Source organism: Peromyscus maniculatus, chromosome 21, assembly GCF_049852395.1.
Source record: "Peromyscus maniculatus bairdii isolate BWxNUB_F1_BW_parent chromosome 21, HU_Pman_BW_mat_3.1, whole genome shotgun sequence".
NCBI classification, from domain to species: Eukaryota; Metazoa; Chordata; class Mammalia; order Rodentia; family Cricetidae; genus Peromyscus; species Peromyscus maniculatus.
Window position 1 is genome coordinate 70,213,011 of NC_134872.1, and position 25,777 is coordinate 70,238,787.

Below are 25,777 nucleotides of genomic sequence, written 5' to 3' on the forward strand. Positions count from 1 at the left end.
TTCAGTCTTACTTGTATGCACACTATTTCAGTGCTGACAACTTGTCATGGGATAACAAAATATGAGGCTGTACTGATTGGTTTGTGTCAACTTGACACAGGCCTAGACATATCTGGGAAGAGGGGACTTTAAAAACTTGCCTCCACATAACTGTCTATAGGTAATGTATAGGGCATTTTCTTAAGTAATGATTGATGTGGCTGGGCCCAGCCTACTGGGGGCAGTGTCACTCTAGGACTCATGATCCTGCATGGCATAAGAATGCAAGATGAGCCGGGTGGTGGTGGCACACACCTTTAGTCCCAGCACTCGGGAGGCAGAGGCAGGCGGATCTCTATGAGTTCGAGGCCAGCCTGGTCTACAAAGTGAATTCCAGGAAAGGCGCAAAACTGCACAGAGAAACCCTGTATCGGGGGTGGGGTGGGGGGAGGTGGGGGAGGTGGGGGGAAGCAAGATGAGCTGTATAGTAAGCATCTTTTCCTCCATGGCTTCTGCAACAGCTCCTGCCTTGAGTTCCTGCCCTGACTTCCCAGGATGATGGACTGTCACTACTCTAGTGGTGGTGAGACCTGGGAGAACAGGACCAATAAATGAGGTAGACTAAAGTCTCATGCAATAGTCAACTTTATTCAGCGCATCAGGCAATTTATACTCCGAGGGTTCATAAAGGTCATATGAGAAAAGTTCTCATGAGTTCAAGCTGTAGACAATCCCAAGGACAAGACACATGCGGCAAAAACACATTTTCCCACAGAGGCAATGTGGATAGCTTAATCATTTAATTGAATAACAATAGCAAGCAAGAATGAATAATCAAGGGCTGGAGAGATGGCTCAGAGGTTGAGAGCAGTGGCTGCTCTTCCAGAGGTCTTGAGTTCAATCCCCAGTAACCACATGGTGGCTCACAACCATCTGTAATGAGATCTGGTGCCCTCTTCTGGCCTGTAGACATACGTGCAGGCAGAACATTGTATACATAATTAATAAATAAATCTTAAAAAAAAAAAAGAATGAGTAATCTGAAGTCAACTCACTCCTGTCTGCTACCCCTGGGAGGAGCACAAAAATACAGTCCAAGAACCATTTTGTGTTTTGAAGAAACTGAGGTCACAAGACAGGATCTTGTCTTTTTTTCTTGGAGTGTTCTCATAAGCACTCTCAGAATTCTCCTCACACAACTCCATTCCTGGACCATGTTCCGACATTTCCACTTTTTTATTTTTAAACACAGGATATCCAGAGTGGTTGTGGTTTGAGATGTAGTAGATAAATCTAATTGTCATTTGATGCATGAGTATCCAATAAGCAAGCAAATATAAACATAATGAATGATATTAGAACAGTGAAATATTGTGTGTAATACTCTGCCACCAAGAACAGGGATCCAAACGATATCCAGTGCTATGGGTAACATTATTATATTGATCAGAAAAATCTAGAGAATAGCTTGAAAAGAGACCCATATGATTAGAAGTTCTGGTATCTTGTAGAACATAAGCCCATATTTGCCTTTAATAGTAATACAAATATTATGATGTCCTATGCAAATTGGAAGTGATTTAAATCTCAAGGAAAAAATGAAGCACAGTCCCTTCTGCAGAAGAATGAATAAATCTATTATGGTCCTGAGGTCCAGTGATAAACACAGAGTCATTAGCAAAGATAACAGGTGCTGGATCCATCCAGTCTACAAGTTGAAGCAAAGGATGATGAGGAAGATAAGATAAATACACACATGCAGAGGCACTCACCACAGATGCACAGGTCAAAGCAGCTAGCATCACCAAAAAGACACTCCCAGGTGACATATGGGTCATTGTGTTTCACAGAATAACTTCTCCCTTGGTACATGGGGCTTTAACTTAGCCCCAGGTGGTCAGACTTGATTCCTGATGAAATGGTCAACATCTCCTTTTGGCCTTTAGCTGGAGGTCTGCTATCTTTCTGGTGACTTCCACTGTCTCCTCACCTATTGCTGTTGTTCTTGATGGCCGGAGCCTGGAGGAGCTGAAGAGGAACCCATGTTCCAGTGGATCCATCTGCAATGGCAGATGGACACCCCTTCCTGACTTTCTTCAGTCAACTGGACTTCCAAGTCTCAAACTGTTTAAACCACACAGGCCTATCTAAAGGCAGTTCAGAATGTTCTGTAGAGAAATGTTTTTGAGCTCTTGCACATATATCACCTTGAGGCAAGTTTTAAAAATTAAGAGTAAGTAAGGAAAGTGCAAGGATATCCCTTGGTTCTCCCCTGTGTTTTTTTTAAATTTTTATTTTTTTAATAATTGTTGCTTTAATGTTCTATGTGTTCATTCAGTTATGTCCTCCTGGCCTTGAGATTTATAAGGAATGCCTGTAATATGATTAATATTCCACTCTTTATAGAAATTCTTAAATTTTTAACTACTATAGACTGGTCTATTTTCGGTTTTTAGAAGTAGACACTCCCATTAAACTGCAAAAGTTGTATCAGAGAGGCACATTCTCTGAGGACAGGGCACAGCCCACAGACACTTAGAATATGTATTAATGCAAATGTGCAGGTACAACATCTGGGGCCAAGAGCAAAGCATGTGGCAGCCAATTGCCATAATTGATTAGAATTCTTAACCGTGGGATTCACTTCAGCTACATGACTATAGTATTCATAGTCATGTCATGACGGTGACAGTACAAATATGACATTCCTGCACAAGTTGTCTCGCTTGTCTAAGTGGGACGGGGCACTGTACATGAAGTGTATTAGTATTAATGTGTAGGTGTTGATGATCCTGTTCTGGAGAAGTAAAAATAGGGCACGTTAATGCATCAATCAGCTTGCTTATTTCCTTCTGCAATAAAACCAGGGAGGTAGAGTGCGCATGAGTATGAGTAAATAAAGAAAGGATGTGTGCAGGTTTTAGCCAGATGTTGTCGCTCCCGTAGTAATGGGAGCGCATCAGGATACAGAGACAAAATTAAAGTAGTTTCTATTGCTGGAAATACTCCTACAACATAAGCAGAATCTGAAATGATTCTTAGGGGCTTATGAATTAATCATAATAGATAAAACAGCGAGTTCCATTTGTTCGGCTGAGGGGAAAAAAAAAGTATTAGTAGATTGATGAATATCCGGATCATGAATCCTTCCTAACCCCCCAGAAGAACTATTGATAAAATAAGTATTTGCCTGTGGAATGGGAGAAGGATGGACAATTTTTATTATCACAAATTCAGTTTGTATGAGAAAATCCCATAGCTTACCAGCTGGATAATGATTTTCTATCCTTCCATAGTAATCTGCAAATGAAAAATTAAAATCCAAAGAGTTCTGCAATGCTCTTTAAAACTGATTGTTAAGAATAATATGATATGGCAAGGATCAAATCCATATCATTGTTGACATTGGGTCTTCCCCTGATTTACTAATTGAGCAAGAAGAGTAAGGTAAGCAGTTAGTATTTTCTGGCCCTTATGGTGGAAATAAATCCATTCCAAAGGTTTATCCTCTTGTGCTATCACACCTGTTGGAGACAATTTAGTTGGGAAAATAAGTAGGTTTAAATGCAGTGAAAAGTCCACACCATACACAAATGCCTCTTTTAGTCTGGATTCAAATAGTTATAGTTCTTCCTTTGCCTCTTGAAACAATATATGAGGATTATCCAATGCCATTTCTCCTTCTAGAGTCTTAAATAGATTGGTTAGTGCTTAGGTATTCCTAAAATACGACAGAGCCCATTAATAATCCCTAATAATTTCTGAAATTTGTTAAGTTTTTTTTTTATTATTATTATTAAGAGATTTTCTGCCAGGCAGTGGTGACACATGCCTTTAATCCCAGCACTCCGGAGGCAGAGGCAGGAGGATCTCTGTGAGTTCAAGGCCAGCCTGGTCTATAGAGCGAGATCCAGGAAAGGCTCAAAACTACACAGAGAAACCCTGTCTCTCTTGAAAAACCAAAAAAAAAAAAAAAAATTCTATCATTTTACATACCAACTACAGATTCCCCTCTCCTCCCTCCTCCCGGCCCCCAGACTTCCCCCCTAACCCATCCCCCATTCCCACCTCCTCCAAGGCAAGGTCTCCCATGGGGAGTCAGCAGAACCTGGTACACTCAGTTGAGGCAGGTCCAAGCCAAGCCAAGGCTGCACAAAGTGTCCCACCATAGGTACTGGACTCCAAAGAGCCAGCTCATGCACCAGGGACAGGTCCCAATCCCACTGCTGCCTAGGGGCCCCCTAAACATGTTAAGTGTTTTTAAGTTGTCTTGAATGGACATTGTGTGTGTGTGTGTGTGTGTGTGTGTGTGTGTGTGTGTGTGTGTGGTTTAACATTTGTTCTAGTAACTAATTGTCCTAAATATTGTACCATGTCTGATATTTGTACCTTTTTAGCTACAAAGCCCATTTTTATGTAGCATACCCTGATTTGTGTCATGTATAGATTTTAGCTCTTCTTTGGAGTTGGCTAACAGGATGTCATTCATATAACGAATAGTATAAGCATGAGGGAAGGCTTGTCTCACAGGTTCTAAAACCTTTCTTACATGGCATTGACACACACACAGTAGGGGAGTTTGTCATACCTTGAGGTATTATAGTCCATTGATAGCAGAGCTGAGGTTCTTTATGATTGAGAGAGGGAACATAAAAGGTGAAATGTACCCAATCACTTCCAATATAAGCAAGGAAAGAGACCTGTGAATCCTCCCTGTCTGCCTTTCATCACACCAGGCTGCTTTGGGAGAATGTAGGACTTTGTTGATTCTGATGATTTTTCTTACAGTGGATCTTTATGGAACAGTGATTGGGATGAATATGTATAGTATAAAATCAATCTTTTTGGCACCTTTTAAGAAAGAATGCAACAGGAAATAGAGTTGATGAATGATAAGGCTGCCAAAGGGTCAATTAGGACAAAGTGCATAGATTTTTCATGTCTCAATAAGGTTTTTAGATATATTGTGTGGAGGTAAAGTCAAATAAGGTAAAACCATGATACAATCAAATTTAGTTTAAAGGCTCACCTTGCCTGAAAGGTAACTGATTTTCAAAGACCTGGAGGAAAAAACTACTGGTTAAAGCTACCCAGCTCCTGCCCTGCATAAGCAAAAACTGATGTAAGGCTGGACATTAATATACAGAACCAGCAACTCTAAATCTCTCTCTCTCTCTCTCTCTCTCTCTCTCTCTCTCTCTCTCTCTCTCTCTCTCTTTTTAACTATTTCTAATTTTTACTATGATAAATATTTCCTGAAGACTTTCCGATTAACTGAATAACTAACAACAGCTATAGTCTCCAAGTATAAGATAACATGTGTCGGGTGGGAGAGATGGCTCAGAGGTTAAGAGCACTGACTGCTCTTCCAGAGGTCCTGAGTTCAATTCCCAGCAACCACATGGTGGCTCACAACCATCTGTAATCAGATCTGGCGCCTTCTTCTGTATACATGATAAATAAATAAATCTTTAAAAAAAAAATCAATCTTTTAAATTCCAAACTATTGAAGGCCAATCTTTAGTAAACCAGGCTGTAAAGCTCCCATTGGCCACATGGTGGCAATAACATTCTGCAGGTCAATGAACAATTTCCATTTATCAGATTTCTTTTTAATTACAGAAACACGAGGACACAGGCCTCGCCTGCCAGAAGACCAGGTAATCTGCCTCAGGACATTCCCCACTCTCTCTGTTACCTCAGACCCTATTCTCAGGGTCACCCCTCATGCTGCAACAGAACACTAGCTGCAGCTTCCCCTACTCCCTGTCCACACCTCCTGTGGGTCCCTTAGACCTACCCCTGGCCTCCCCTTCATCCAGCCTTCAACACCAGCAAGCATATCCTACGCCAGCCCCACAACACACCAGACAAGCAGAGCAGTAAAACAGTCAATGCGCTCTCTGAAAATCCAGAGAGGAAACAGAAACCAAAGAACAAAACACCCCCCCCCCCCAGTTAAGACAAGACCAGATATCAGTACCTAAAATTACAACCACCCCAAACCCAGATGCCTAGATCCCAGTGCAAAAAGCACCATCAATAACAGCCAAGACAACGTGTCTCCACTAGCGCCCAGCTCTACCACCACAGCAGATCTAAATATTCCAGCATAGCGGAAAGCATAAAAAAAAGACCCCGAAACCAACTGTATGAAGATGGTAGAGGTCCTTACAGAGGAAATGAAAAAATTCCTTAAAGAAATCCAGGTAAACATAAACAATTGGAGAAAATGAATAAGTTCCTTAAAGAAAGCCAAGAAAAAACAAACAGATGAAAGAAACAAATAAAACTGGTCCAGACCTGAAGATGGAAATAGAAGTAGTAAAGAAAACACAAACTGAGGGAATTCTGGAAACAAAAAAATTTAGGAATCTGAACAAAAACCACAGAGGTAAGCTTCACCAACAGAATGCAAGAGATGAAAAAGAGAATCTCAGGCACTGAAGAAAAGATAGAAGAAATGGATACATAGGACAAAGAACGTGTTACATAAAAAAAAATTCCTGACACAAATCATCCGGGAAATCTGGGACACTATGAAAAGACCACACTTATCAATAATAGGAATAGAGGTAGGAGAAGAATCCCAGCTCAAAGGTTCAGAAAATAACTTCAACAAAATCATAGAAGAAAATTTTCCTAACTGTGGTGGCTTGAATGTAATTGGCCCCCATAATTTCATAGGGAGTGGCACTATTAGGAGGTGTGGCTTTGTTGGAGGAAGTGCGTCGCTTTGGGGGTGGGCTTTGAGGTTTCCTATACTCAGGATACTGCCCAGTGTGTGGATTGATTTCCTGTTGCCTGCAAGATGTAGCACTCTTAGCTCCTGCACCACCTCTGCCTGCATGCCGCCATGCTCCCTGACATGATGATAATGGATGGAACCTCTGAACTGTAACTAAGGCCCCTCAATTAAATGTTTTCTTTATAAGAGTTGCTGTGGTCATGGTGTCTCTTCACAGCAGTAGCAAACTCTAAGACACTAACCTAAAAGAAGGGGGTGCCTATTAAGATACAAAAAGCTTGCAGAACACCAAATAGATTGTACCAGGAAAAAAAAAAAGTCCCCTTGCCACATAATAATCAAAACACTAAACATACAGAACAAAGACCTACGCATTCTAATTTTGTAGCACTTTGTTTAATCTTGTTATAGTTCATAGTTCCCAACCCTACAAGGGTTGGATTTGCCTCCACAACAGGCCATTTGGAAGGCCATTCTTCTATGGTTATAATTAGAGGGCATGAGCTCCAGAATCCATTAATCCTCTAAAAGTTTTTCCTTTCAATTTTAAATCCAATAATGGTTTATCATTTTTCCTTCAAAAAAGTGCTTAAAGCTGCAGTTTTATCTGTACTACCAAATCCTCCCTCACAAACTGCATTGTCCCATGAAGGACTCGATAAGGCAGTAATAGTAACTGTAATTTTTGTCTCCTGCTTTAAATTGTCAATCAGTGAGCACTGTGATCATGACTGTAATTTCCCCTACATAATCTTTATCAATGAGTCCTGTACTGAGAGGACTGAGCAGACACCATTACAGGCTACTTGGTCTTCTCTCAGAGATCAGGCCTCAATTTCAGTTTCCTGAGACTGTGCAAGCAGTTTCTGAAAGAGCCACAAACAAAGGACTGGTGCCCCTGACCACAGGGACAAGGGAGATGGATGCACTAAGCCTGGGCCACTGAGCCAGCCCCTACAGTCAGCAAGTACTAGGCCAGCCAGCCTCCACAGCAGCTCAAGGACAAAGCCTGGGACTTGTCCAGGCCTGCCTCAAAATGGAGAACTGTGGCCCTGACCAGCCCCCTAACTAGCCCTAGCCAATTAGAACATATTGATACAATTGCCCCTTGCTTAAGCCAATCATATCTAAAGTGACCTAACTGCTCTAGGAATTCCCCTGGGCTGTGCTTAAGAGGAGCATGCCAACTCCTCTCAGGGTCGTCACAATTTTGCCTTTGTGTGGGATAACTGGCCCCAGCATGATGGAAACTTTCTCGAGATAATAAAGATTCATGTTGATTGCATACATGGATGGTGGTCTTTTGTGGGACTTCTCCAGGAACCTAACATGTACAAACCATGATTCCTTTCATGGATAAACTACTGTGAGCCAATGAAAGTTCAACTGTTCCATGCTGTGGGATGTTCTGTATGTCCTGTGGGAGCCCTTCTTGGGTTCTTTGTGGCGTTACCCAGCAGGTCCGCATAGAGGATGATTAGGACCATGGGCCTGAGTGCAGGTGTCTGAGATGGTCTGCACTTGGCTGTGCTGGGGGATGGTCTGTATGTCAAGTTGTTCTGATTGATCAATAAACAAAACCTGATCGGCTGTGGCTAGGCAGGAAGGATAGGCGGGACTAACAGAGAGGAGAAATAAAAGGACAGGAAGGCAGAAGGACTGGCTGCCAGCCGCCGCCATGACCAGCAGCATGTGAAGATGCCGGTGGGCCACCAGCCACGTGGCAAGGTATAGATTTATGGAAATGGATTAATTTAAGCTATAAGCACAGTTAGCAAGAAGCCTGCCACGGCCATACAGTTTATAAGTGATATAAGCGTCTGAGTGATTATTTTATAAGTGGATTGTGGGACTGCGGGTGACAAAGATTTGTCCTGACTGTGGGCAAGGCAGGAAAACTCTAGCTACAGTTCCAGGCAGTATAGGTCCCCAAAATACTGTGTATAACTTAAAAGGATTTTAAAGAGTTGAAATGGCAACATCTTTACCTCAAGGAATAAGAATTGTGCTACTTCTTGAGTAGCAGCTTATAAGGTAAGAATGGATTGATTACAACCTGAAGTTGGTACAAATGTTATTGTTGCTAGACTTAAACCCTCTAATTTTGCAGGGTCTGAGGGTGAGGGGCCGCAATCTATTTACCTGTTATTTACTGGTATTGTTATTGTTGCTAGGCAATGTATTGCCATCCTTATCATGTTTAGATCAGCATTCCATAGCTCAATGTTTTCCTTTCTTGCATTTAGGGCATATGCCAGGAACTCATTGAGTCTGAGCACTCATTTGTTGCAAGGGCAAGTTATATTATTTCTTTAAGTGGCCAGTTAGCTGGAATTAAAACATTTTGCTGACATTTGTCTATGAACAGCATAGGTTTCTAAAGCTCTATGTTTGTAGTTTTTCTCCTCTATTTGTAGGTTTCCATATTGCTACATGACTTTAGAAAGTCCATAACATGTCTCTTCTCTCTCTGAAGTCTGATTATTCTTTGGCAATCTTCATTGGCATTATCAAAAGCCAGCTGTTTAATAAAAACTCTTGAATTTGTTCCTCTTTTACTTGTTTCTTTATAGCATCTTTGAGTCTCCCTATGAAATGAGCATAAGGCTCAGAGGGACTTGGTATAATTTTAATATACCTGGTCCTGAAATCAGGTCCCCTATCAATTTTCATCCAAGCAGTCATAGCTATGGCCCTAACATGTGGGAGGGTTGCAGGAGGTATATTGTGATCTGTTGATACCCATCTACCAGTCCCTATCAGCATTTCATATGTTATATTTCCAGGATCAACCCTTAGTCCTGGCTGTTGAACTTTTGAAGGGGCTTCATTCTGCAATCCACATTTGCCATTGAAGAAATCGGGAAGGGCTGAGAACCATTTTAGCAAATTATATGAAAATCATATGGCAACCATTGTGCATTATCATTCCAACCAAAAATATACTCATCACAATATGGAGCAGTAGGTCCATAAGAAGCACAAGTCTTTTAAAAATCTTTCAATAGATCCATGTCTAATCCCTGATAAACATTTCATTTTGATTCTTGAAATTTCACTAGAAATACCAAGCATAGTTCATGAGACTGGAGAGGAATTGGTAAATGAGTTCTTTTTTTCTGCTCTGCCCTAGCTTGTCTAGGTTGTAAACTTAGCATTTTCATAGTCTCTCCTAAATCCTCACCAGGAAGTGGAGGGAATTCAAGATTAGATTGACTATCAAATTCCTCACCCCACGCCTTCAGGGTCATTTCTGGGCAATGGAGGATTCACATTTAAAGGAGGCTCCAATAAGGAAGCTGAAGGAACTGCCCAGCATAGATGTTAGTGACTACTTCCTAATTTTCCTGTGTGTGGATCTTTTTTGCCTCTTTTTTTTTTTTTTTTACCAATTTGAAGGTTTAATCATCCAGTTTATATTCATTCAAGGAATTAATCATCTCTTCCTCATGATTAATAGCCTCTTTATCTTAAGCATTTTTGATAGTAGTCTGATTAATGGCCAAGTGACCCAAAATTGAATGGGGATCTCCTTCCTGCCCCTTTTATATGCCTTTTCAATACTCAGTTTCTGACTCTGTCCCATACTTCTTCATCTAAAGTTCCTTCTCCTGGAAGCCAGGGACTGTAATCATAAATAACTTGCAAGCAATCCAATAATTGTGATTTTGATGCCTGTGCTCCTTCTTCCTTTAAAAAGGGACACAATAGCTCAACCTAAGGCAAAGCCTTCCCTAGTTTCTGCCCCATTGTTCTCACTCACCTCCTTCTGTGGGGCTCCACAGTGTTTCCTTGTAGCCAACTTTAGGTCCCTGTTTGGGTGCCACTAGTTTATCCCTCCAGAGGTGGTAGAACCTGGGAGAATGGAGCCAATAAATGAGGTGGTCTAAAATCTCATGCAAGAGCCAACTTCATTCAGAGCATCAGATGATGCACACTCTGAAGGTTAAGAAAGCTTAAAAGAGTAAAATTTGTTTTGCCCTGAATATAAAACATCATGAAATAATAATAATAAAAAAACCAATAAGCAAGTGCATTAGTTTTCAATGGAGTTAAGTTTTATTTAATTAAAAGTAGCAAATGTTGCATAATTCATTTCATTGAGAAGATCTGTTTTGTACAACTGTACTGTTATCAAGCAACCTTGACAGAGTCCTCCCTGGGTCCACTACACTGCACTCCAGGGATCCCCCTCTCCAAGCTTCAGCACCGCTTTACACACTTAGGAAGCAGAGTTTCGCCAGGCATGGTGGTGCACACCTTCAATCCCAGCATTTGGGAGGCAGAGGCAGGTGCATCTCTGAGTTCAAGGCCAGCCTGGTCTACAGAATTTGTTTCAGGACAATCAGAGCTACACAGAGAAATCCTGCCTCAAAAGAAAACAGGAAGAAAGAAAGGAAGGAAGGAAGGTTGGAAGGAAGGAAGGAAGGAAGGAAGGAAGGAAGGAAGGAAGGAAGGAAGGAAGGAAGGGAGGAAGGAAGGAAGGAAGGAAAAGAGAAAAGGAAAGAAAAAACCCCATAGCTTCACATTGCAAAGTAGTCAGGTGATCTGCCGTCAAGTGAAAAGTCTTTGAAGAATATTTTATCTTCTGTTGATTTACAAAATGACATTTTTTCCTGTGCCATTATTAAGCCAGTATTATTTTTTTTCAATTCATTTTCCTTCTGTCACAGTGGAAATAAACATGTTAAAATTAAGCAGTGTAGCATCACAGCTGATCAAACATGATGTTATGTCCTGCGTGCACTTTAGGTGATATTTCTGTTTAACATTACGCATCTGTGTCTAGCACACTTTGGACAATGAATACTGAGAGGTAATGTCTGCTTTGCAAACTAGGAGTCTATTATAAAAATCGGTGCATCATTTTAACAAATGAAAATTGGATTTGGGGCCTTTTAGGATTGTGTTGGGATAGTTTAATATTGAAAAGACTTTTATTTTTTTTTTTCCATAATCCTATTTCACTTTAATGTTACATCATCATTACTTGGTGAGACTCGGTTATCATCGCTGAGGCTCACTTTATTCCTTTTGCATTTGTAAACATGTATTATTTCAATTGTAGTTTTAGCAAACATGTGCTTGCTAAATCCAAAAAAACCAAACAGCATGACCTGGGGAATCACTGATAGTAATAACGCACCGTGTTTGTGGAGGACAGTGACTGTTCTGGAGGGTAGATGTTTTTGTTGCTATGATAAGAGCTTCTATTATCTTAAGTTAGTTGTACAGGGAAGTACTGGGGGCTGTGAGAAATGCATATTTCCAAAGAAACCATATTGCATGCTTGTTTGACAAACATTCTCTGGTTTGATGCATCACTAGTAAGTAGTATGGACTCTGCATGCAGCTTCTTCAACCAGTCCTTTGCTCCACCAGGAAAGTCATGGGTACCACAGACACCAGACAGCCGGTCTCTGACGTGTCTCCGATTCTCCAGCAAAATCCAATGTTTGACGTAAAACCAAACATGCTTTATTTTAAGACACCTGTAGTAATAAAAAAGCAAATTTCACAGAGGTGCAAATTTGTGTTAAAGATAAGAACTATTGTTATTGAGAAGTTCTGTGAATTGTTTCATAGTTTATTTAGAGGAATTCCAGCATAGAAAACAGTAAAAATATTTTATATTAATTTTTATTTGAGACAATTAATTGTATTAGCTAAATTTTAAAACAAGGCAAAATGAACCCCCTATACCAATGAATCATGTAAAAAAATTTACCAACAATTCTGTATAACATGCTTCAGTGATGTTTATTGGTTGCTTATTGGTTAGCAGTTTTTCAAACCTGGTTTACCTGATTCAAAACCCAGAAGAGAAGGAAGCAGGTAGGCGATCTTTGGACCATTAACACTCCCCCCCCCCCCCCCCTGCACTCCAAATTGAATCCCTCAGTCTCGTGCCCAGCTCTGTAGCAGACCTTCTGCTGTGGCCTCTCCTTCCTCTCTGCTCCCATCTCCAGCAGATCATACAGATCTCCTACAGCCTCCCTCACCACCCTGTCCCTTTGTGTCACCCTCCAAGTCCTTCAGGCATTCCCTGGGAACCTGCTGGCCTCTGCTAGAGAAGGAGGCAGACCATCTTCAGATCCTCACTCTCTCTCCTCTCCTCCTCCAACCCAATTCTGCCCCCCCCCCAGCCCTCTAATTCCCAGCTCTGCAGCACAGTCTCCTCATTCTCTGCTCCATCCCCAGGGGACTAAACAGATCCTGGTGGCACACTCTCCTTTTTCTCCTGTGAACCCTTTAGGCTGCCATCTCTAAATGTCAGCTCCCAATACAATAAACACATTCTTTTTTCTTTTTCGTTTTCTTTTCTTTTTCATTGTTCTTTAAGAAATTTTCTACTCACTTCACATACCACCCATAGGTCCTCCCTCCTTCCCTCCTCCCACCCTCCAGCCCTCTCTCCCAAGTCACCCTGCATCCCCACATCCCCCAAATCAAGGTCTCCCATGGGGAGTCAGCAGAGCACAGGACACTGAGCCTAGGCAGGTCCAAAGGTCCAAGCCCCTTCCCACTGTACTGAGGCTGTGCAAGGCATCACACCACAGGCACTGGATTCTTAGAAGCCTGCCCATGCACCAGGGATAGATCCCAATCCCCCTGCCTGGATGCCCCCCAAACAGTTCAAGCCAAACAACTGTCTTCCGTATCCAGAGGGCCTAGTCCAGTCCCATGGGGGCTCCACAGCCACCAGTCCACAGTTCATGGGCTTCCACTAGTGTGGCCAGTCATCTCTGCACATCTTCCCATCATAATCTCATCGTCCCTCGCCTCCAGAATCCCTCCTCTTGCTTATCAATTGGATTCCTGGAGCTCAGCCTGGTGCCTGGCCATGGATCTCTGCATCTGTCTCCATCAGTCACTGGACAAAGGCTCTATGATGACAGCTAGGTTATTTGCTAGACTGGTTACCAGAGTAGACCAGTCTAGGCACCCTCTGGACCACTGCCAGCAGACCAAGGTGGGATCATCCTTGTGGATTACTCAAGGAATGCTCAATCTTACCACAAGGACACATGCTCAACTATGTTCATATCAGCATTATTTGTAATAGCCAGAACATGGAAACAACCTAGATGTCCTTCAACTGAAGAATGGATAAAGAACATGTGGCACATATATACAATGGAGTACTCCTCAGCAGTAAAAAACAATCATATCATGAAATTTGCAGGCAAATAGATGGAACTAGAAAATATCATCTTGAGTGAGGTAATCCAGACTCAGAAGGACATACATAGTATGTACTCACTCATTAGTGGATACTAGATATGAGTGAAGGGATGGCCAGACTGCAACCCACATCTCCAGAGAGGCTAGCTAACAGGGAAAGACCCAAGGAGGGACACATGGATGACCCTGTGAAGGAGAAGTGGATGAGATCTACATGAGCAGACTGGGTGTGGGGGGTGGCAGAGGGCGAGGTGTGGGGGATGAGAACATAGGGAAATGGGAGAGTCAATCTGGAACAGGGACAGAGTGGGAGGGCAGGGAGGAAGATACCATGATAGATGAGGACATCATGGGAATTAGGAAGAGGCAAGAAACACATTCTAATCAGGTCCCCCAGAGGCCACACCTAGCACGATCTCAGAAGCATTCCCTACCAGGCAACCTACAGCCACCAAACTCTCCTAAGAACCAGATGAGGCAACAGAAACCAAGGAACAAAACAGCCACACAGCAAAGACAAGACCAGATATCAGTCCCTAGAATTACAATCGTTCCAAACCCAGATGCCTAGACTCCTGTGCAAAAACCAATCAATCACAGCCAGGGTATTATGTCTCCACTACAGGCCAGCAATCCTACCACAGAAGGCCCTGAATACCCCAACACAGCTGAAACACAAGAAAAAGACCTTAAAACAGCCTGTGTAAATAACAGCAAATCAACAATCATTGGTTGTTTATATCTCTCGATATCAATGGTCTCAATTCCCCAATAAAAAGACACAGACTAACAGAGTGGATGTGAAAACAGGATCCATCCTTCTGTGGCATCCAAGAAACACACCTCAACATCATGGATAGACATTATCTCATGGTAAAGGTTGGAAAAAAGGTATTCCAAGCAAATGGACCTAAGAAGCAGGCTAGTATAGTCATTTCAATATCTGACAAAATAGACTTCAAAATAAAACTAATCAGAAGAGACAGAGAAGCAAAAGTCCACCAAGAGGATATTGAAATTCTTAACATCTCTGTACTGAACACAAGGGCACTGTTGGGTGTAAAAGAAACACCACTAGAGCTTAAATCACGTACTGACCCTCACACAGTGATAAGGACATTGATCTCTCTCTCTTGCCAATACACAGGTCATCCAGACAAAAACTGAACAGAAAAATGATGGAGCAGACACAAACCAAATGGGCCTACCAGATATTTACAGAATATTTCACCACAAACACAAAACAACATACCCTCTTCTCAGCAGCTCATGAGATTTTTTTTTTTTCCAAAATTGGCCTCATACTTGGACACAAAGCAAACCTCAACAGATACAAGAAAACTGAAAAAAAAGCCTTGCATCCTAGCTGACCACTATGGATTAAAGCTGAACAACAATTGAAAAAAACAGAAATCTTCCAAACTCATGGAATCTGAACAACTCTTTACTGAATGAAAAATTTCAAGACAGAAATTAGGAAAAAATAAAAAACTTTCTGAATTGAATGAAAATGAAAACACAACATACCCAAACTTATGGGACACAATGAAGGTGGTCGTAAGGGGCACATTCAAAGCATTAAGTGTTTACATGAAAAAGTTGGAGAGAGCCAGGCAGTGGTGGCCACGCCTTTAATCCTAGCTCAGGAGGCAGAGGCAGGCGGATCTCTGTGAGTTCGAGGCCAGCCTGGTCTACAGAGTGAGTTCCAGGACAGGCTCCAAAGCTACACAGAGAAACTCTGTCTCAAACAAACAAACAAACAAACAAAAAGTCGAAGAAATACCATATTAGTAACTTAACAGCACACTTGAAAACTCTAGGACAGGAAGAAGAAATCACACCAAAAGGAGTAGATGGCAAGAGAAGTCAAACAGTGATGAAATCAATATAATAGAAAAAATTACAAAGAATCAATGAAACAGAGTTGGTTCTTTGAAAAAAATCAATAAAACTGACAAAAACCTTATCCAAATTAACTAAAAGGTGAAGAAAGACCCAGGTTAACAAAATTAGAAACAAAAAAGGGAACGTAACCGACACTGAGGAAATCCAGAGAATCATAAGGACATACTTTAAAAACACATACTCTGGGCTAGAGAGATGGCTCAGAGGTTAAGAGCACTGATTGCTCTTCCAGAGGCCCTGAGTTCAATTCCCAGCAACCACATGGTGGCTCACAACCATCTGTAATGAGATCTGGTGCAGGCAGAACACTGTATGCATAATAAATAAATAAATAAATAAATAAAAATAAAAAAAAAAACACATACTCCACCAAATAGGAAAATCTAGAAGAATTGGATAATTTTCTCAATATACCACCTTACCAAAGTTAAATCAGGATCAGATAAGCAATTCAAGTAGACCCCTAGTGAACACAGAAGCAGTCATTAAAAGTTTCCATACCAAAAAAAGTCTAGGGCCAGATGGTTTTACACAGAATTCTACCAGACTTTCAAAGAAGAGTTAACCTCAGTATTCCTCAAATTAGTCTGCAATAGAGAAACAGAAGGAATATTGCCCAATTCTTTTTATGAGGTTACAAATACCCTAATACTTAAACTAAATAAAGACCTAACAAAGAAAGAATTACAGACCAGTTTCCCTCATGAACACAGACTCACAGATTCTCAACAAAATACTTGCAAACTGGATCCAGGAACACATCAAAAAGATCATTCACCAAGATCAAGTAGGCTTCATCGCAGAGATGCAGGGATGGTTCAACATATGAAAATCAATAAATATAATCCCCCATATAAAGAGAGTGAAAAAAAAAACCCATATGATCATCTCATTAGATGCAGAAAAGGCCTTTGACAAAATCCAACACCCCTTCATGATAAAAGTCCTGGAAAAACTAGGGCTACAAGAGACAGACCTAAACATAATAAGGCATTTTTTATAGCAAGCCATAGCAAACATCAACTTAAAAGGAGAGAAACTCAAAGCCATTCTACTAAAATCAGGAACAAGACAAGGCTGTCCACTTTGTCCACACCTCTTCAATACAGTACTTGGAGCCTTAGCTAGAGCAATAAGACAACTGAAGGAGACCAAGGGACACACATAGGTAGGGAAGAAATCAAAACATCTCTATTTGCAGATGATATGATAGTGTGCATAAGGGTCTTAGCTTCAGTGTTGACTGGGAGGATCTTTGCTGGGTAGAGCAGAGGTTGAGAAGCTTTCCTATGAATTGCAGGCTGTGTGCTCGCTGCTAAATGCCAGCGGTCCCACCCAGATGTGAAAGCCAAAAGACCTCCAGACACTTCAAAACATCTTCCGATGGGAGCAAGAAGACAGAATAACCTCCGACCCTCTGTTTAAACAACACTGTATGAAATCATCGTTGCTATAACATAAGCGTAAGAAATATCCTGTTAGAGACAGACAGCTTTGAGAAATTCAAGAGAAGGCTCTTAGGCCTTTAGATGGTACAGAAGTGATGGCCTAAGATTCTTCAGTTCTTATAAATCAAACCTTCTCTAGCTCGCGTAAGAAACAAATGAGAACTAGGAAAAGGTCTTTCTTTATAAGGTCGTTATCTGTGAGCTCTTAGCAACGCTCAAGTACACCGCTAGAGGGCACTCATGGGATGAGAACAAATGGATTTTTCAAAAGGAAGACAGGATTTAGCTTTTCTTCTCAAAGAAAGGAAACTTAGCTGGAAAGTAGCTATCCTTTCAAATCACATTAACTAACGACAACCTGAGCTCTGTCCTGGGAGCCAAGCACAGACACACATAGAGAATGGCAGGCTGTTATAGCCTAGGAATTACAGACATCCGAATTTCTCTGTTGAAGAGAATGCTAGCAAAGCCACTGTGTTAGGGTTCCCCAGAGGAACAGAACTGATAGAATGAATGGATGAATACACACACACACACACACACACACACACACACACACACACACACACACACACACACACTTATTAGAATGGCTTACAGGTTGTGGTCCAGCTAGTCCAACAATGGCTGTCTACCAACTGAAAGTCCAAGAATCCAATAGTTGTTCCATCTACAAGGGTGGATAGCTCAGCTGGTCTTTAGCCTACATTAGAATTCCAAAAACGTAGACTCTAATGCCAGTGAAAAGATGAACATGCCACTGAGACTGAGGGCAAGCAGACAAAGAGCTTCCTTCTTCCATGTCCTTTATATACATAGGCTGCCACAGGAAGGTGTGGCCCAGATATAAGGTGGGTCTTCCCATCTCAAATGATTCAGTTGAGAAAAATGTCCCTCAAAGGTGGATCCAGCTGCTTGGGTGTTAGTTAATTCCATATGTGGTCAAGTTTACTACCAAGAATGGCCATCACAGCCATTTTCCTGAAGAATACTTTGGATGTTGAGGTGTGAGGCAGGGCTACAGTTTGCCTAAGTAAATGCCATCACATTTAGGCTCCTGTGAGTTAAACCATGACCTAGAAGAGAAAATTACAGAGGCATTCCAGTAGATGGTGCTGTGGCTAATTCAGCAAGTGCATACCAAAAAACGTCTGGTGTGATCCTCTTTCCCAGCAGCATCTTTTGCCAAGTCTTCAGGACGTAACCTGAATGACTTCAAATAAAGGATCTCTCCTACTTTAAACAAAGTTCCCATTCTAGTGCTGATTTCCAATTCTGACTCAAATACACATTCCTTATTAGTCCAAGCAACTTGGGATTACACACACACACACACACACACACACACACACACACACACACACACGACACACACGTGTATGCATGTATGTATGTATGCGTATATGTATACATGAAATTATCAAGAATTTCAACTGTTATGAGGCAAGGTCTTACCTTAAAGCCCAGCATAGTCTATCACTATGGAGCCCCAGTGAGACTAAATGAGCCTCCTGTTTGCTGGACGACAGGCACAAACCACCATGTCCTGCTCCTTTGGTCTGATTGGCATTAATGCCGACCAAGGTGACTTAATCACACTATTGCTGTGGGGTGTTCTGTATGGCAAATGTGTTGCTCTGATTGGTTAGTAAATAAAACACTGATTGGCCAGTAGTCAGGCAGGAGGAATTATAGGCCGGACAAGGAGGAGAAGAATTCTGGGAAGTGGAAGGCTGAGTCAGAGACACTGCTAGCCACTACCATGACAAGCCGCATGTGAAGATGCCGGTAAGCCATGAGCCACGTGGCAAGGTATAGATTTATGGAAATGGATTAATTTAAGATATAAGAACAGTTAGCAAGAAGCCTGCCACGGCCATACAGTTTGTAAGCAATATAAGTCTCTGTGTTTACTTGGTTGGATCTGAGCGGCTGTGGGACTGGCGGGTGACAAAGATTTGTCCTGACTGTGGGCAAGGCAGGAAAACTCTAGCTACACACTATTACTGGCAAGCACAAGCAAAACTGATCTAAAAATCGTCTAATGTTCATTCTCTTTGGTGGCTGCTACAGTCAGGGACATCTGTTGTGTCTCTGCTTGGCAGTTTCTGTTATTAAAATGGCATAGAATGGGGCATTAAAGTATTTTATGGAGTTCTGAAATATAATAATGTGCTCCAAAAGAGAACTATATGAACCTCAAAAGCTGGGTATGTAGCATTTTAGAAGAAACTTGGTTGTTGTACACCAGGGAAACCAGGTGTCATGGTCTGAATAGACATGGCCCCCATTGACTCATGTGTTTGAATGCTTGGCTCATAGGGAGTGGCACTATTAGGAGGTGTGGCCTTGTTGGAGGAAGTGTGTCACTGTGGAGGCGGGCTTTGAGGTCTTATATGCTCAAGCTATGCCCATCCCCTTTTGCTGCCTGCAGATCAAGATGTACAACTCTCAGCTCCTTCTCCAGCACCATGTCTGCCTGCATACCCCCCTCCATGCTCCACCCCATGATGATAATGGACTAAACCTCTGAACTGTAAGCCAACTCACTCATGGTCATGGTGTCTCTTCATAGCAATAAAACTCTAAGACACTAAGTCACCTGAGGTCAAAATGAGAAGTTCTGGGGCACATATAAGCAATAATTGCACAGTTAGAAAAGATAAAATTCACAACATGGTGAAAGTTATAAACACTCAAGGAATAAAAAGGAGACAGATATCTTTACTTGCTATAACTCTTCACTAGTTTTTTTTTTTTTTTTTTTTTTTGGTTTTTCGAGACAGGGTTTCTCTGCGTAGCTTTGCGCCTTTCCTGGAGCTCACTTGGTAGCCCAGGCTGGCCTCGAACTCGCAGAGATCCGCCTGGCTCTGCCTCCCGAGTGCTGGGATTAAAGGCGTGCGCCACCACCGCCCGGCTTGCTATAACTCTTCAAGATAATCTACCAGTGTGCACGAGCTAAAAGACACAACCCCACTGCTGCTATTATATGTAGGTGGGTTTTTTTTGGTCTGTTTTTAGGAAAAAAAGCTTGCTGTTATCAGAGCTGGCCTTATTGTGTAACAGAGTAGAAACAAGACCCTCAAGGATGATGGGGGGGGGCAGCCATGGGCAGGAGATGGAGTTACCACAGTATATAGAGTTCCGTATCTCCTGTGAAATACAGTCACAAGGAATGAAGACAGGTAGAGTCATATAAAAGGTGGCATTTGGGCAAAGAACAGGCAAAACCAGTCAAAGACAGAAGAAAAGTGGTGGATTACATCAGTGGTGCGGCACTTGCCTAGCACACGCAAGGCCGGGATTCGATCCTCAGAACTGCCCGAAATGAAAACAGACGTTTAGAAAAATGGGGGTGGAATGGAGAGGTGAGTGAGGAGGTAAAGGAGCTTGCTGCCAAATCAAATGGTCCAGGTTCAATTCCCAGAACCCAGATAGTGACAGGAGAGAACTCCCAAAAGTTGTTCCCTGACCTTTACAGCTGCCTCACAGTGTGGGCACATGGGATCATGTACATGTGTATGCATGCACACCAAATAGATGTAAATAAAAAAAGGGGGAAACTTTTCTATGTCAAATGAACCTTACTATAATGTTGGTTCTACACACTTCCATGAGTCAACGAAAACATGAAGAGTACAGCATGTGTATTTTATCTTCACACTTTTTCCATGAAAGTAGTGGAGAGTGTTATCAGTTATTATGACAGGTATTGGGGCAACCAATTCATGGGGAGAAAAGGTCCATCTTGTCTCTTAGTGGTGGACATTTCAGTCCATGATGGATTGGCCCCATGGCTCCTGGGCCTGTGGTGAGGCACAGCACCAGGAGAGTGTGTGGTGAATCACCTCATGGATGGAAGGGGCAAAAAAGGAAGAGAAAGAGATGAGGATCTCTCAGTCTCCTTCAAAGGCACACCTTAATAACCATACGGCCAAAACTCCCAGAGTTCCTAACAGCTCCCCAAAGCACTAACCAGGAGACAAAGCCTTTACCTCATGGGCCTTTCTTTGCGGGTACATCAAATACAAATTACAGCAGAAAGATTTACTGCAAAGCTGGAGTGGCCAAAAATCACACTTCACCTATTTGCATGAGACAATGCCTTACTTAAAAAACAAAACAAACAAAGAAAAAAACAAAACCCAATACCATTAAACTGTAACTACTGATTTTAATACCTACCAATACCCATCCCAATATCTTAGAGGTTCAGCCAGGGAAAGAGACACACTTCTGACAGAACTCAGCGCTTCCCAAATTTAGATCCTTCGCCGGTCCTTCTCATACCCACAGGGGCACTAGTAACATCTCACAGGCCACTAGTGTACCCCAGCTAAGCATCTGGAAAATGCCAGTCCACAGACAGCCGCAGAAGAGAGTCTGTTCCATTGAAGAGCGTGCACACTTGAAAGACATACCATTCGGATCTACTTACTATCCTGAGAGTTAAGAGTTTTGCTCACATTCGGCTTCTTGGTGCAGTTATTCAATTTCTGTCCTATCATCCTTCTAATTGAAACATCATCTGCGTTGGGAAATACCTGCTTTGTTATTCCTGCAAAAGATCACAGCCACACACAAGACCACTCTGTGAGGAGTTCACATACTATGAACGGAGGCAAAACACAGCTTTGGCTCAGATTTACAAAAGCAGCCCAAATTGTCATGACATATTTAAGCAGATGGATATACTCGGGTTTTCAAAGCATAGCAAAAGCTAACAGAAAGGAGATATTATAAACACATCATGTGTGTTTGTCTTCCTGTGACATCATTCAGCTTTAACTCTTCTACTTGCTATCAACTCCATGCTTTTTGCTCCAAGCTGCCATGGATTGATTCTTATTCATTTCTAACATTAGTCAAATAATCACTTGTTAACTAAGAGTGATCTTAGTTATATAAAGAGCTTGCTCAGAGGTGCTCTACATTTTTTTTTTTTTTGATGTTTGCAAAACCAAACCAAACCAAAAACTGGGAAAGGTAGATCATTGTTTTTAAGGCACTTCACTAATTTTAAAACTATGTGGTTAAGGCCGGGCGGTGGTGGCGCACGCCTTTAATCCCAGCACTTGGGAGGCAGAGCCAGGTGGATCTCTGTGAGTTCAAGGCCAGCCTGGGCTACCAAGTGAGTTCCAGGAGAGGCGCAAAGCTACACAGAGAAACCCTGTCTCGAAAAACAAAAAACAAAAAAAAAAACTATGTGGTTAAAATGATCTCTTTCTAGAAACAAACAATACCCGAGGGATATAACTAAGAAAGAGAAGACAATACAAATTGTTACTGAAATTTGAAAACGGTGACGTTGCTATTTCCTGAAGCTTTGAATTTTATTAATTCAAACTTCTCAGTTATAGACACTTTACTTTTGGTTGGACATCCTTTTTTTGTTTTTTTTTTGTTTTTTGTTTTTTTCTTTTTGAGATAAGGTCTCATGCAGCCTAGGCTGATTGCTATGCAGCCAGAATGACACCCAGCTCCTGGGCCTCCCACCTCTATTTCCTGAGATGACAAGGATGTACCACCATGCCCAGATTTAATAACCGTCTTAATGAAAAAAGCAGTCGTGTGAAAACACAGTTCAATCAAGTGATCACCTATGATTTCTTGAACTTCATTCTGATTCATAGCCGGTTTTACAACTTTGTCTCTTGAAGTGGAGGATTTTGCTCCAGTCAGACTGTGTGTGGCCATGTATTCGTTTGTGTAAAGTACTTGCATTAAGTCATTAATAAATTTCTGAGGCTTGCTCTTATTACAACGGGCAATCTGCCATTTTTCAATCTTGAACTAAAAAAAAAATAAAAAATGATAATTGAGATTAGAAAAGGAGACAATACCTGGAGAAATAGAAATGCTAATTAAGACAAACCACAAAAATCAGCACTTTTAAGGTGGTATTTTGTACTTTTAGTGTATATTTTACATTCAGTTAGAGGAAACAGTAGTATTTGACACATCTGTCAGCCTTTATGAGGTATTTGCTTGGAATATATGTAAATTTTTCTCAGGTATTCGAAACGTGATGCCTTAAGATCAACCTATCCTACTTAGGTTTGGGAGAGTCCTGGCTCTCAGAAGAGGCCCCCTCCTAACCTCTGGTTCCTGAGGATACGTCATCTCACTGGAGACTTACAAATGCGGTGAAAGCTGAGCATTTTGAGATGGGAGATTATTCTGGATCAGTTAGGTTGGCTCAATGAGTCCCTAAGAGTCGATGAGGTGGTTAGAAGAGCCCCCCCCCGCCCCCACATAAAAGGACAGGAGGAAAGATGTGAGGGGCTTGACTGTGAGATGATGGTGGACAGAGCCCTAAGCCTACGTGAAGTGAGATGGTGGACGGAGCCCTAAACCCGCACGAAGTGAGACAGTTGTGGAGCCCTAAGCCAAGCATTAGGGGTTTTAGAAACGGGGATGACCCATCTGCAGCCAGGAAAGAAACGGGAAATTCATTTCCACAACCACTAGAAACCAAATTCTACAACAGTGACTCAAAGGGGCAGGAGACAGACTCCTTTTTAGAGTCTCCCATAAAGAATGCTCCTGCTTGCACACTGACCTCATACCAGTGAGCCCTGTATTGGATTCCGAACTTCAGAACTCCGAGAAAAAACAAATTCATGTATGTGACATCTGACTTTAACAAAAGTTTTACATTTTTAGTTTCTGCTTCTTGATCAAGAGGATCGGGGAACACACGAACGGCTGTGCACATGAGGCATGCAGAGGCGCGCACTTCTCTCAGTGACACAAAGATTCACAAGTCTGCTTCTATAACAGGTGCAAGGATTTTAATAGTTCAAAAGCTGCGTTTATTGCCAGTATTTGCTTTTAATTTTCTAAATTTGGTGTCCATTTCACAAACATTAACTCCCACTGTTAAAATAAAAGGACTCTTGGCAATAGGGAACCAATGGTCGGGACCTTTAGATGCCAAATCCGCCTACACTTACTGCGGTGAGACCCCACGGCTTCACCCTTCCTGTGTGTGTGTGTGTGTGTGTGTGTGTGCGTGCGTGCGTGCGCGCACGCCCGTCCAGATGTTTTCAGAGAACCAGAGGGGGCAGTATTCCAACCAACCTGCTTCTCACCAGGATGCTGCTCTTCCTCAGCCTTCAGGGAACTTGGGGAGCTGGAACTGGAGTTGGAATTACTGCACAGAGCGGCGAAGGAGTCTGGGGAGGAGTTGTTGGTCGCTCTCCAGAGGGTAGATGCTGGTGTGGACGCCACTCCTCCGCCCTTAAGCAGGGTCTCTGCCATCCCCACCAGTTCTTCAAACTGGGTGACGGCCTGTGGTAATACTGAAATGGCCAGAGAAAGCAGCATTTCACAAACACGTTAGGAGCAGTGGCATTTGCACGTTTTTTTTTTTTTTAGTGTGTGTGTGTGTGTGTGTGTGTGTGTTGCAAAGGTCTTTAGAACATTTTACTTCTTGTAATAATCTGCTAGATAATGAGCTTTGAAACGTTGCCTATATTCCAGTGTCTATGTATCACTTTGAATTAAAAACAGTGTTCCAGCCAGGCAGTGGTGGCGCATGCTTTTAATTAATCCCAGCATTCTGGAGGCAGAGGCAGGTGGATCTCTGAGTTCAAGGCCAGCCTGGTCTACACAGAGACATACATAGGACTACATAGGACAGCCAGGGATACACAGAGAGACTCTGTCTCAAACAAAACAAAACAAGCCAAAACCAATGTTTTGAAAGTTGATTCTTCTCTGCTAGGACTGTGATTTGAGGGCACTGAAGCCCTTGTGTAGAGACATAACTGATACTGTTATCAGTCACATCCTACAGACCCACATTAGGCGATGTAAGTGTCAAGATACAATTAACCATGGATTTTTTTTTTTTAAATGTGATTTTTTAGGCAAGGAGCCAAATTCCAACAAACTAATACATTTGCAGTGTTGTGACTCAAATCTATGTTGTCATACATTAAAGATGAGTTTTGGAGACCAACTGAACTACTCTTTTTTTTTTTATTTTCCTTGAAAACTTACATATTCCAAGTTTCATGCTATAGTTTATTTTTTTCCCCCGAAGGACAAATAGCTTGTCATTGGAGCTGGAAGAGACTTTGAACTCTGCCCAATTTAATCCCTCATTCAATGGTTGAGGGTGCTGCTTGTTATAGAGGGGAAGACCCTGAACTCTTTTGGGGGAACATTTTTATTATGCATATTGTTGAACTCTAATCTTTAAACAACTAACGGATGGTGTATCCAAATCAGTACATACGTGCTGTGTTAACTGGAAAAATTTTAAAATAAATTTATATTATTTTTACATCCCAGCTGCAATTTCCCCTCCCTTGTCTCTCCCAGTTCTACCCCACATCTCCCGTCTGTTCCTACCCCACAATCCACTCCTCCTCCATTTCTGTACAGGAAAGGGCAGGACTCCCATGGATATCAACAAAACAGGGCATGTCAAGTTACAGCAAGACTAGGCGCCTCCCTTGTATTAAGGCTGGGCAAGGCGACCCAGTATGAGGAGTAGGGTCCC

At 42.0% G+C, this 25,777-nt stretch overlaps 1 protein-coding gene across 3 annotated transcripts in view; it reads right to left on the reverse strand.

Annotated features, from left to right (window-relative positions):
* Positions 1-10,763: 10,763 nt before the first annotated feature.
* The window catches only part of Bend6 (BEN domain containing 6), a 69,879-nt gene continuing 54,865 nt past the window's right edge, over positions 10,764-25,777 (reverse strand). For 2 of the 3 annotated variants that reach the window (XM_076558457.1, XM_042265584.2), the window contains exons 4-7: positions 24,349-24,569; positions 22,866-23,058; positions 21,704-21,823; positions 10,764-12,219 (exon numbers count right to left, since the gene is read on the reverse strand). In XM_076558457.1, coding sequence (XP_076414572.1) covers positions 12,206-12,219; positions 21,704-21,823; positions 22,866-23,058; positions 24,349-24,569 — 548 coding nt within the window. In that variant the 3' untranslated portion in view covers positions 10,764-12,205. The remainder of the gene's footprint in view (positions 12,220-21,703; positions 21,824-22,865; positions 23,059-24,348; positions 24,570-25,777) is intronic. The other variant, XM_042265586.2, reaches the window with a different exon arrangement.